Source organism: Pyxicephalus adspersus, chromosome 2 (assembly GCF_032062135.1).
Source record: "Pyxicephalus adspersus chromosome 2, UCB_Pads_2.0, whole genome shotgun sequence".
Classification (NCBI taxonomy): Eukaryota; Metazoa; Chordata; class Amphibia; order Anura; family Pyxicephalidae; genus Pyxicephalus; species Pyxicephalus adspersus.
The window spans coordinates 77,697,186-77,711,403 of NC_092859.1; the positions used below are offsets into that span (position 1 = coordinate 77,697,186).

The 14,218-nt window shown below is 34.5% G+C and overlaps 1 protein-coding gene across 1 annotated transcript in view; it reads left to right on the forward strand.

Moving 5' to 3' along the window:
• The window catches only part of STAB2 (stabilin 2), a 67,431-nt gene that overhangs the window by 16,482 nt on the left and 36,731 nt on the right, over positions 1-14,218 (forward strand). Inside the window, 17 exon segments of the mRNA XM_072399009.1 lie at positions 58-254; positions 2,907-3,040; positions 3,137-3,267; positions 3,823-3,902; positions 5,758-5,907; positions 6,872-7,015; positions 7,768-7,830; positions 7,915-8,031; positions 8,444-8,497; positions 8,962-9,042; positions 9,738-9,890; positions 10,556-10,618; positions 10,707-10,802; positions 11,076-11,162; positions 11,899-12,010; positions 13,169-13,349; positions 13,993-14,086. Coding sequence (XP_072255110.1) covers positions 58-254; positions 2,907-3,040; positions 3,137-3,267; positions 3,823-3,902; positions 5,758-5,907; positions 6,872-7,015; positions 7,768-7,830; positions 7,915-8,031; positions 8,444-8,497; positions 8,962-9,042; positions 9,738-9,890; positions 10,556-10,618; positions 10,707-10,802; positions 11,076-11,162; positions 11,899-12,010; positions 13,169-13,349; positions 13,993-14,086 — 1,937 coding nt within the window.

Here is a 14,218-nt window from a genome sequence, read left to right on the forward strand (position 1 = left end):
AGTTAAATATATACTCCCTACTATCATGATATCTGACATATTTTGTTTTATTTTCAGCCATTAATCCCTGTTCAAGGAAAGTATGTGATCCAGCAGCTTATTGTACATACGTGGGTCCGAATAAACACACATGTACATGCAAGGAGGGCTACAGAGGTGATGGTATAGTGTGTCTACCAATTGACCCATGCCAGGAAAACTTTGGAAACTGCCCCACAGCATCATCCATTTGTAAATACGATGGACCCGGGCAGGTGAGATTGGATACTGTGTGCACTAAATGACATAGCTAAAACATTTTACTTAGGAATACAAACAAACAATCTTTAGTTTTCCTCTAAAGTCTGACTTTGGTGTCTGTCTTTGCCAACATATTAGGAGAGGCAAACACCAGTTCTCACCAATAATGACAGGGAGATATCTTCATATCCTTCATATGATAAATTACTATTGCCCTCTAGAACTGCCCCAAATGGACCAATCTTTGTCCAAGCATCACAATAGGCCTCCCATGGCCACCCTCTTCCACCATTCCCACCCTCCAAATTATTACAATATGCAATTTAGTTCATTTATACTTGTGTTGCCCTATACATTTAAAGTGTTTTACATTGAGATGATGAAAATTTAAGCTGCCTGGTTGACTTTGCTTTTAGGGACAAACAACCAGAACGGATAGTCAAAAGCCAATAAAGTGAAAACACCTGAATTTTTTGGTGAATCAAACAAATTTAAGTCAGACTGGCAGCAATAGTCGGCTGTATATTTGCACTTTGTAGTGTGCAAAAACACTAAAAGCTTATGACCTGATCAGAAATCACATTATCTCATGTTTGTAGTTGTTAGTATTTCCAGGTTCTCAATAAGAGATACATTTAAGGCTATTAGATTTGTAGAGAACTACATTTTCTTCCTTACAGTATTTACACACTGTGTCAACTTGTCTGCCCTGGACTGCTTAAGGAGTTACACTTACTATGATGAAGCATAGAGTGTCATTTACATCCAAGTTATTGTAGTGAAATTATTCATTCTAATCAATTAGATCAGTGTGGATCATAGTTACAGACAGAAATATCATCCAGGTGTAGGACAATGTCGTAACCTTTTGGCAGGAGAACAGAGATCTAGTTGTCTGGATTTCTTCTAGTGTTTGATCAGTTTGTGTCATGTCATTCCATAGCAATTATACATTCCCTTATACGGCTATGTATCCCAAGTTAGACAACCTATTCTATCCAATCCTTGGCTTTCCCAATAAGCTGTTCTTTGTTAATGAAAGGGATACTACAATTATTAATTATGTTGTATATCTACAAATTCTTCAAAGCGTGCCGCTTTTTTTTACCTAAATACCAGCAGTGCCTAGTGCTTTGCCAGATATAAGACTCTGGTGCAGACAAACAGAACTCAGTGAGAGAACACAAAATTAAAAAAATAAATAAAGCATCAAATCCTAAACACTTATTTGCTCAATGGAGAATAAAGCTCCTAAAATGACCAACTCTTCCATTGCAAAGTTCTTTTTGCTCCAAAAGCACTATGTGGGGTTTAACCTGCCTAAGATTGCAGACTGATTTTTATGAATGGTGCAGGACGCTTAATGGATAGAGGAGTCTTTTACTTTTGCTGGACAGCTTGAGTAAATGCGGAGAAAATATCAGTAATCTAAAATAAAAAAGGAATGCACAACTGAAGTAAGGAAGGAAGATGATTTACGATTGAATAAATGGGAAAGGGGAATATATAGTGCATACATATTGGGGATTATTTATTAAACATTTGCAGTTTACCACTAGTTTGTGGTGGAATTAGATAAATTTAGATAATTAAATAAAGTAATGAGCATCACATCTTAAGCTCGTGCATAGGGCTAAATAGGCAAAAAGTAGTAGGTATATTTGAGGCAAATCAGTTACACATGTTCAGGTACAATAGTGGGCACAAACGATTGATTTATTACCTTGTATTGTCAAATTTTAATAAATGTGTTGCTTTTAAAAACAGATACACAAAATGAAGCACATTTGTGAGCATAGTGACATAGTGACTATATATTTTTTTATATATGACCCCCCATGGTTTTTTAATTTCCATTATTTGGCCAGAGATATTTTCTGCTGTAGGTACACATGGAAACGCTAACTATTCCAGCCAACAATTGGATTGAACAATTTTCATCTCATGTTTAGGCTTAAAGTCCATTTAAACCAACCAGTTTTGAAGGCATTGCCAACATTGAACACAATAGATAGGTATAGATACAAACAGGATAGAAGTAGACAGAAAACCTGTTGTATGGACCAAATGTGCTTGTACACTACACTACATCTAGTCTCATCTTATTCAGCCTTCGAGCGGGTCAATCAGACGTGATTACGAGACCCCCAATAAAGGAAGAACAATAGATGCCAATAGACCCTAGCATCCCTGCATTACAGTTAAAACCATGAGCCTGATTTATTAAAGCTCTCTGATACTGGAGAAGATACAGTTTCATCTGTGAACCTAGATGATACAGCATACCTGGAATGGATCTGGTCCAGAATTCAAAACATTTGCCTTAAGAAATCCATTCCACGTTTGCTGGATCACCCAGCTTCACTGATGAAAGTTCATCCTTGGAAAGCTTTAATAAATCGGGCTTGTCAACGTGAATAGGCAGAAAATGTAGCTCACAGAAAGTAGGTGGTATGTCTTTTACCAGGAAACTAAAGGACAAAGGGAGGATCTGGCTGTGTGGATAAGTGCACAGCTACACAATGGATTTTGGAATGTGTAAAGTTCATCTCCAAATTTACATTAATTACCATTATTGCTTGAGAGTTTGTCATGTTCGATTTTGGGTTAAGTCAGGCTTTATGAATAATTGTTGTATATTAATTCTGCACATTTTTGTTTTCCAGTCTCACTGTGAATGTAAGGAAGGCTACAGTAACTTTCAGCCAGCAATTGGGTGCCAGCTGGTAGATGTATGTCTCACCAAGAACACATGTAGCAAACATGCCAACTGCACTACTGTCTCTCCTGGGCAAGTTGAGTAAGTATCAATGACTGAGGACTTTTCTAAATTCACCTAGTTTCCTCATCCCTGTGAATACACATTTAATAAATACCTATTGTTCCATTTTGGCAGATGCACATGCAAAAAGGGTTATGTTGGTGATGGCTTTGTTTGTTATGGAAACCTCCTGGAGCGTATGAAAGAGATTAATAAGGAACCAGGACAATGGCAAGGAAAGCTAGGCACTGCCATTGGATTGTTTGGTAAATATTTATTCATTATTAAGTTCTGAAGCAGTGATGTCCAACATTTTCATTTGACATCCGTTTGATTTGGAAGAAATACAGTCAGTTGTCATCTGTGATTATCTTCTATGTGCCAAATTTGTACCAGTTTTGTACTGTTCCCTGTTGCACAAATTAAGTTAAAAAGTCTTCAAATTCAACTCTTAAAAAGCAAAATGAAAAAACAAATGCCTGTGTATATTAGTCATTATGGAAGGTATAATACTAAAGCTGCATCCATGCAAAAAGCTCCCAAGACATGAATACTTAGGGTAATCTAAAGTGTTTTAAATATAGATTAATTTACATTTTCTCAGCAAGTGGATCTCAAAACCATTACTTAGTATTTTATTTGTTTCTATACAAATAAATTGTAAAGATTGTATATTAAACATTGGTTTACAAAATGACAAAACAATAAATTAATTTAAAAAATGGACATGTGTTCTTACTGCATTAAAAGTGACCACTGCCTTCCTAATATTAAAAGCCATAAAAAGACATAAAATGTGACATGTTGCTTTTTTTTTATAGAGGCTTATTCTTGGCAACTATCATCACTTGGACCATTCACAGTCTTGGTACCTATAAACAAAGGCATCAAAGCAAAGGATGTAAGTGTTTTCATGTAACTCAATGATATAAATGACAGATTTTATTGTTCACGTGTTTCACATTTCCATATACTAATTCTTTTACAAATCAATTCAAATTGCATTTATTTTATATACCTAAATAATTGCAAAAAGTAAGCAGTGAATGGATGACCTTTTAAGTTTACTGCTTCTCTTTCACTGTCCAATCAGCAATCTGACGATGGGTTTTTCTCATAGCTGTGGTGCCAGTGCAGTTTAGATGAAGAATCTGTCTGTACATTTCTTTTGTTGCTTCACTGGAGTTTAACCACCTAACCGATAAGCCCGACCTTGGTACGGGCTAAAAAAAGTTACTATTTTCGATAACCCCGAACTTTTCTTCCTATATTAAAATCATCACTTACCTGGTCCCGCTGTGCTCATCCAGCGTCGTGTTCGTGTTCCAGCGTCGTCCTCCAGCGTCGATCTCCCTCTCCAGCGTCGGGTGCCTTCTCCGAGAACCAGTGGGAACCAGGTAAGAAGCGGAGAAGAAGATGCCGGCTGGCGGAGAAGAAGATACCGGCCGGCGGAGAAGAAGATGCCGGCCGGCTTCTTACCTGGATCTCGCTGATCATCCAGCGTCATTCCCCTTCCAGCGTCGGGTGCCTTCTAAGGCAAGAAGCCGGCCGGCGGAGAAAAAAAAGCCGGCCGGCTTCTACCTGCGTGCGTGTCCCTCGGCGATGACGTCGGCGCGTGTGCGGGAAATTCAAATTTAAACTCATTCACACACATTTTGTATTGGATTGAATACAAACTCCTGTATTATTATTATTATTATTATTATTATTAAACAGGATTTATATAGCGCCAACATATTACGCAGCGCTGTACATTAAATAGGGATTGCAAATGACGGACTAATACAGACAGTGATACAGGAGGAGAGGACCCTGCCCCGAAGAGCTTACAAACTCCTGTATCCAATCCAATACAAAATAATACAAAATAAATACAAAGTATGTAATTGGTAAATTCAAATTCATATTTTGTATTGGATTGGATACAAACTCGTGTATCCAATCCAATACAAAATATTATAAAATAAATACAAAGTACATAACTGGTAAATTCAAACGCTCATTTTGTATTGGATTGAATACAAAGTCCTGTATCCAATCCAATAAAAAATAATAACAAAAAAAAAGGAAAAGTAAATAACTTGGAAATTCAAATTCATATTTTGTATTGGCTTGGATACAAACTCCCGTATCCAATCCAAATACAAAATAATAGAAAATATAATTATGTGGTTTTGTCTATAGGTATGTGACGGACACTAGGGAGGTGTTTTAGAAAAATATATTACTATACAGTATACCGAATTATCGCATTTTCAGTATTTTTCATTTATTTATGTATTCTTGTTTAAGCTGATTTTTTGTGTCTTTTATTTAATTTTATTAAAAGTAATTTTTTTTTTTACATGATTGTGTGTTTCAAACATTTTTTATATTCATGATATCTACTAGAACCCTTGTTCGGACATATTTCTGTAAGTTACAGGTCTAAAATTTAAAAAAAAAATTTCATGAAAACCTGTGACGCTTTTGGAACAGAAATCTAGACCTCAGTGTAACGCCCAGGTGGTTAACAGTTAGTAAAATTTATATTATTTACATTTTCATTGCAGTGATAGTAGATCAGTTATATGGTCTTGGAATACATGCATCCTTCTGGTGCCTTTAAATGGTTCTGTACTGTTCAAGTTTATGAGACCTACAAGTATTTTTTCCAAACAACTAATTCTACTGTGTGCAGTAATGATATTTTGATGATTTACAGAATATAATTTACTTGCATTAACCATGTAACCATTTTTAATTTTCTATCCCAGGTAAAAAACTTGATTGCAAACAAAGAGAGTATGCTATACTTTATCAAACTGCATATGATTGCCGGACAACTAAATGCTGAGGATTTCAACAATACAGATTTAATTTATACACTGACTGGAAAATCTGGGGAAGTAATTGCTGGAGAGACGGTAAGTTTGGGTTATGGTGCCCATAGACTGACTAATAGTCACTATGAAATAGAGAAAAGTGAAAGCATGTTCTGTTGTCACTGTCAGGTGATTATTGGTAGGTAATCTAGGTAGATACCTATTAACCAATCAATTTTTCCAATCAATTGTCATTTGGGGCATATCAGTCTGTTCGTGGCAACATATGATGGGGAATTTAATTGGTGAATTTAGGATCATGCTTGATGTTGACTGCACATTGTCATCTGGGATTTCAGTGGAATGCGTAATGTCTGTTTTCACGGTACACTGGCATGTGTGACTTAAAAAAATGTATATCTAAAACTTTTGTCTGAGTTGAGAGATGATAAGGTATGATGGTAAGGAGATACAAACCCCATTGGTCAATGTTTTGTTTCATATATGAAAAGTCTCAAAAGAGCATCAGAAAAAAATTGTTGATTTTGCTATTAGCAAGAATCACAGAGCAATCTACAAATTTTGGAGACACCAACATCCTCCTTCCATTTTATTAGAGAATAATGTTTTACATGGACTTGACAAAATCAATCAAAGTAGTGGCTTGTACGAGCAACATACTGATATTGAACCATCCTCTACATTAATTTCCACAATGCTTACTGCTCATATAAAAGAACTTATACTGAATCCTGTTTTCAGTTGAGTGGGAGCATTTTTTCTTTCTGGGACACAAACAAGAATACAAAACTGACAGAGGAACTAATCTTTCCTTACTGTATACAAAACTTCAAATAAAAGTTTTGCTATACATACAATTTAAAGGTAATCTGTGCAAAAAATGTATAAATTCTATCTTCTAAAAATACCAATTGTCTGTTAGTATTTCTGAGAAGTGATCAGCAATGGTATCTGCCATTTCCTTTTAAGTCATTATTTACTTTTTTTTGGCTTGCTGCATTATACTAGTACTTTTTTCATTTTATTTTTTGTCATTTGTTCATAGGATAATGAGTTAAAAATAAGGATTCGTGGAAGCAAAAAAAGAGGCACCTTTCTAGGAAAAAATCTAATGGCGTCTAATGGAATCATACACATCATTGATAAAGCCATGGATTTTGTAGAGCCAACCCTGGAGAGCAACACTAAGGTAAACTAAAGTATAGGTGTGCAGTGGAGGCCTCATTATTGCTAAATTTTTAGGTTCTCAGAGTGAAAGTAGAAAGTAGAAATGGTTCTGGTATATGAATATCTGTGTTTGCTGTAAGGCTTGGTAAACCTATGCTGGAAGTATCTATTTATTGTGAACATTTTCTTACATTATTATTTTTTACATTATTCTTATAAAGTAAAGATTGGTTAAATTATTAACTCCTTTTTATAACATGCCTTTAAATGTTTTTTTTTTTTCAGATATGCAGGTTAATGTAATATGTATGATAGGTGTAGCAATATTAAGTCTTTACATTAGATCAATCATTGTCATAATGACATTTTGCTAAATTGAAAACAAGGGCATGCTCAGATAGATACACTTCTTTCTGAACACCAGCTAAACCTTGCCAATATATATATATTAGTAGATCTCTCACCAATTAAAAAAAAAACATTAAGTGTTTGCCATATTTACTCTGCAATTGATTCAGTAATATTTAGGAGCCCTCTTGCACACAGCTGCTCACCAATTGCTAACTTAAAGACTGACTAAAGTACTTATTAACTTTCTTAACTTTGCTGGTATATTCCTAAAACTCATTTAAAAGAAGTTGCCTAGTTAAGCTGAAAAATTACTTCAATGATACAGAACATGTTCATTTGAATGTGACAAAGAATAAATGAACGAATTAAAAGCTTTATAGTATAATTCGTGACTCATTACCCAAAACAATTTCTTTTTTTAAGGAAACAATTATGGAGATCCTCATGGACAACGGTAGATACAATCGTTTCAGGTCTCTGTTAGAGGTGAGGTCATTTCTCCTATGACTAATTTTCTCTTATAACTAATAATTAAATAAACAATACATTTCTTGTAATTTGTATTTCTAGAAATCCAACCTGGGACCTGATTTAGAGAAGGATGGACCTTATACTGTGTTTGTTCCCAATAATAATGCACTCTCTGGAATGGAAAATGGGACTCTGGATTACCTGCTATCCAAAGAGGTTTTAATCCTTTTACTAAATCATTGAATTCTTATGTTTACCCGTCAATTGCTATTGTGGCTACAGAATGTGAAATAGCTAAAGATGAGTACATATTGGAAAAACCGCTACCAACTTTTTACTAGTTCTTTGTCTGTGCTGTGTTATTGATCTCTCATTAGATTATGGTGGGAAATATTTGACTATAGACGGCTACTTGTACATAACTAAAGGCGTCCATAAAAGCAAATAACAGTCAGTACTCCAGGATATCTGTGGATATGTGGATTTGCCAAGGCTGGCAAATGTTGAAGTTCACAGATTTAACCAATAGCATGGTTCAGTTCATTAATTTCTATGTACATGTATGTTCTATGTTCTATGTACATAAATGATGCTTTTTCTAACCCCATCTATTTTTGTATGTGAACAGGGGTCTTGGAAACTTTTAGAACTTATGAGATACCACATCGTCTCATCTGCTCAGGTAAACTTCATTGTTAATTACTTTGCAGCAAATCTGTAAAATGAAACTTAAACTTCCTTGTATATTAATGATATAGTAAATGTCTACTTTGATCTTAAAAAATAATCAGTATTCTGCATATCTTCACCAACTCATTTTATAAAAGGAATTCCCCTTGTGTCTTGGATTTGTTTTAGAAGTGATAATACCATTATTGTTGTGTCTCTAAATATATTTTGAGTAATGGTCTGTTTAAATGGCAATGCCTGTTCTGATGACAAATATCTAACAGGGCATATAGCACCTTGCTTTGGAGAGATTTCCTCTTACTTCCTGCTGTGTCTTTGGTAAAGAGTTCTTTTCATTCCTTTCTATAGGCAACCCAAAAATGTTGCCATGAAGTTTACTTCAATGTATAATAAACACAATGCATGTTCAAATTATTTTTTTTATAAAAGTTTGATTACTATCTTAATTTTCTACAGTTGGATGTTGCAAATATCATTTCATCCACCCAGATTATGAGTATGGCAAACCAAATAATCCAGTTTAACACAACCAGTATTGTAAGTACTATTTTTTAGTATTATTCTTTTCATCTGTAGCTCATTAGGATGGGTTCAGTGGTCATTAACTTCCTCAGTGCTAAAAACATATGAATGAAATATTTATTGTATGTGGAGTAATGATAGATAATATTCATATTTGTGGTTAAGTTAAATTGAGTATCAGCGAAGGCAGTCCTACAGATTTACTTTTTAGGCTAGTATTGTACAGGCTGAAATTTGCAGACCATGTGTCCATCTTGGATAATTGAATGGAGTAGGGAATTAGCAATGCCAAACACAATGTAAAATTTGCAATGTAAAATTTGTTTCTAAGAAGGGCACAAGGCCTTCCTGAAGAAAGCATATGTGCAGAAAAAAAGAAAAAAGCCTAAGTTCTGTGACTGACCGTGGCCACACCAGGTTTCAGTAGGCACTAGGTCCTTCGGAATTCCATCTTCTAAAGCTTTACCACTATGGGCATAAGTAATAGAGAAGTTCAGGATTCATAAATCATGTGATGTGACAACAGGCATTCATTTACTTTCTCTGATTTCCTATGGCCACTCTTACTTCCTAATGGTTGATAGCAACATATGGAATTAGAAAGTCTGTTTTTCACACTGCTTAACTAAACCTGTGTAGAACAAATGAAAGTGATTCAGGAATATGCAAAAGGTTTACATGAATGTTATAATTTGTTATCCATCTTAAAGGGACAAATCTTAGTAAATGGAGAAGAGGTTGAAGAAGCTGATGTTGCTGCAAAAAATGGCCGAATTTACACCCTGGATGGTGTTCTTATTCCACCTTCTATATTGCCCATTCTGCCTCACAGATGTGATGAGACCAAATATGAGATACGGCTTGTAAGTACATTGCTGGCATAAAAAAGCACGTCCTCATTTTAGTTTGTTCATGGACATTCTAAAGATTATTAGCAGTGAGCTTCAAGAGAGTCACATTCTCTATATCTTAATAGTAAAAAATAGAAATAGTATCCAACATACTGTGTGTTCTGACAATATTAATAACCTTTTTTTATAAAGCGTCAACATATTACAAATCACTGTGTATTAAATAGGGGCTGCAATTGACAAACCTGCAGACATGCACAAGCAATGACTTATGAGCAGGGGATGACTCTGCCCAATAGAGCTTACAATCTAAGAGTTCATACATAGGCTAAAGTAAATATTAACATGGACTTTTTGCATTGCAGAAGTAGCCACACAGCAACAGCAACAGGTTAAACAGCCCAAATGGAGGCAGTGAGCCAGTTCAATCTGCACCTAGTGGCTGTCAACTCAATGTTTTTAAAAGATTGGTAATATAGGGCTATTCCGATGTAATCTGACATTTTCCAGCAGTGCCAAATTTAGACTTTGTGCACAGTAATAATATACACGATTTCACAATATGCATGTCTTATCATCAACCCAGTCCTAAGCATAAAGCTCAGACAGTTTGCTTCAAGTTTGCTTCAGGCATTTACAGCCTTTTGAATTAATAGCAAAATGTTTCTTTTTACTAGGGAAGTTGTATCTCTTGTACTATGGTCCTTTTCAGTAAATGCCCAGAAGGATCAATACCTACAGTAAGAACCTTTATTTTATATTCATTGTCAATACATTATTTACGTGTAGACTGGTAATTAATACCGTGCATTTCTCCTTTCATTGCAGTCACTCTTTACACACAAATGTCTCTACCAAAGATCTGTTATGGGAAGTGATTTTCCCAGCATTGGTTGTTCTAGATACTGCAATGTCACTGTAACAGTAAGTATTTGTTTAATGAATAAAAGAGAAATCCATTACTGCTGTCACTGACAGTTCTTGGGATTTTTTTTTTACAGTTTAGTAAGTCATTAGACTTCTTTTACCAAGCTTTAACAATGATACAATTATTTTTTTAGTTACTTGTGACTTGTAAATCTCAATGTATTTCAATGTATATAGCAATATAGTAAATATACTTTTTGGAATATGTATAAAGCACAAATAATTACATTGGCTGCTATCCTTGTTTGTGTCATGCTTACTTTATCACAGATTCCCAAGTGTTGCAAAGGGTTCTATGGCCCAGAATGTAAACCCTGCCCTGGTGGTTTCACCAACCCATGCTCTGGAAATGGAGAGGTAAATATTATATATACTTAGGAACACATTCAAAGTCAAAGATTAAGGTGGAACTGTTTATGTTGAAATGGCTCCCTCCCAATGGGAACAGCAGTAAGAGCATGCATGAGACTCTAATTCTTCCTCATTCTGCAAGTGTTGTTGTTTCTCTGGTCTGCATTGTCCCGATTGTTTGTCATATTGCCCACATCAATTTAGTAATCACAGGAAATCTCTCAAATAGAAGCAAAGGGAGAAATAAAACCTAATGCTATAGTTAATAACTATAGAGTAAATGCTCTAGTAAATAGCTATTATTCAATTTTTTACATTAAACGTCTTTTATTTCTTCTTTACAGGTTTGTTATGGGAAAGCAGTTACTTAAGTTTTTGTATATATTTTTTTAGCAGCCCTTGCATTTTATTTTCTTTATTGTATGAACAATGTTATCATTACTGGCAATTCTTTGGACCTAATTTATTAAAGCTCTCCAAGACTGGAGATGATAGACTTTCATCAGTGCAGCTGGGTGATCCAGCAAACCTAGAATGAATTTTCAAGTCATTTGCTATTTGTTAGCAAATTTTTTCAATCCTGGAGCAGATCCATTTCAGGTTTGCTGGATCACTTAGGTTCACTGATGAACGTGTATCCTCTCAAGTCTTGGAGAACTTTAATAAATCATGCCATTTGTCGCAATTTGCTTTGCAGTTGTGTATAACTCGTATGTTTTTTCCTTTAATTATCCTATTCTAGTGTATGGATGGTATGACAGGGAATGGTACATGTGTTTGTGATGAAGCATTTACTGGACCTGACTGTCGCCGTTGTAAGGACAGGAGCATGTATGGACCTCGATGTGATAAAAGTAAGATCTTTATGGCGACTTGAAAACAGTCAGTAATAGTCAAAGAAAACTAAATCATATGTTATAAGAAATAGCAGTGTTTATCGTAAAAAGTTTTATACTTACAGGCATACACAAGATGGTTCACTTTCAATGGTTTTCACCAACCTTTTACCGAAATATTGAAAATGTATTTACATTCAATTAGATTCAATTAGAAAATCTGCATTTTTTGGTTAAATGGTAATTAAATCTTGGGTGAAAGAAAAAAAATTAAAATAGACCCCAAGGTGTACTACTGTTATTTTTTGCTATTTATTATTTGCCTGTTATTTTTTTTTATCTTTATTAGAAATATGTTTAGCCTCTGTACAGACAAAAATTCTACTATCAATACAATTATACAATTTTCTTCAGTGATCCATCATGTCAAATCACAAATTGACAATAACAACTAGTGATTCTGGACTACTGTATTCCTTACAGTGGGAAACCTTATCTTCCCCTACCTTCACCACTAAAAAAGCTGCTTGGAAATATCTTCATGGTTGCAGATTTTTAGTTCATTTTGACCATTTTTCTTTTTGCTATGTTTGTATCATATATATTAAAATAAAAAGCAAACAGGGGGGCTCTAATAGTTGAATCAGGATCTTCTCACGCACAGAGGCCAAACTAATGAAGCCCTAAAAGCAACATTTAATGATTTAACCCCGGAAAATATACAAAATGCTGGGATATCAGTTTTTATTCTACTAAACCTGAAATGTACTTATCATAAACCTAAACAATGCAAAATAAGAAAATATGGTTTAAAAAACATAGGAACAGAAATGTGTTGGGAACTATAGAGCAATTCTCAATGTTTAATTTCTGACGATATCTCTGAATTACTAAGATAAGTTGACATGAAGTCTTTGCTAAAGGTAATGTGTTTTCATATCTTTTTATTAAGTATTTGGTTTGACTTTCCAATGTTAGTTTTTAACTTAGTGTGAGAATGAGGAAACATCACATGGATTTAATTTACATTTGGCATTAAAAGCCACAAAATGTTTGCCATAACTTTTTCAGTTGTCCTAAAGATGTATCAACTATTTGTGCTTGGGATTGCAATATAATACTGTATAACACACAAGATGCTGATTACTAATATAATATACTTTCATGTGTTTCTAGAATGTAACTGTCTCCACGGAAGATGCAATAACCATGTAGACAGTGATGGTAGCTGTCTGACTGCATCCTGTAAGAGCGGATATACAGGGAGATTCTGCGAAATGAAAACGACTCCCTGTGGACCTCTTGTCACCTACTGCCATGCTCATGCTGAATGTGAATATAGCAAAAAGACACCCAGGTACCTAAACCTTTGATACTGTTCAATACAAAATATTCGCCACCATTGTTAGTGAAAGCAATACATTAGGTACAGATCATAAAGGAAAGCGTGTTTTCACTGAGCACATACATTGTGTTACTATTGCAGGACTTACTTTACCTTCAATGTGACATTTTAACAGTCTGAAATTACCAGTTTTGAATAAAGCATTAAATGTAGAGATGTAATATAAAAACACTCAAGGGAGATCTGTATTTTACTCCAATCATTCCATATCCCTGCTTAGTAATTATTGGAAGTAGATCAGCAGACCAGAAAATTTATTTCATTAGAACGAGCAATAAAACACAACCAGTCTTACAAAGCAGGAAACACAATCCTTGTCTGTGATGAACAGATATGACTGCACCAAGGTTTTTATGTAATTGGAAACTCTACATAGTTTTTTTTTTAACACAAACTGATAAAATTAATATTGCCAAGCTGATCTGTTTTACTTTAATATCCCTAAAGAATGTAAAAACTAAATGAGCCGCTAAAAATCATGCAAGTTATTTTTATAGTTATTTTTAGCCTTTTAATTCTGTATTGTATGTTCACTGAGTAATAAGTTAATGAAATAGATTATAACTGGTATGAGTTTTGTGTTTCTATCTTTCAGCTGTGTTTGTAAACCAGGATATGAAGGAGATGGCTTTCACTGTAAAGAAACCAATCCTTGCCTTGTTTCTGATAAGAGGCTTTGTCATGTCAATGTGAGTTTATCACTCGGTTTCTTTCGACTTTTATATTTAGTTTCTAAAATTTCTCTAAAATTTAATTTTATTTATGAACTTGCTATGTCTATGAACTGGTACTAGGACTAAGTTGAAAAAAAAACATTATAC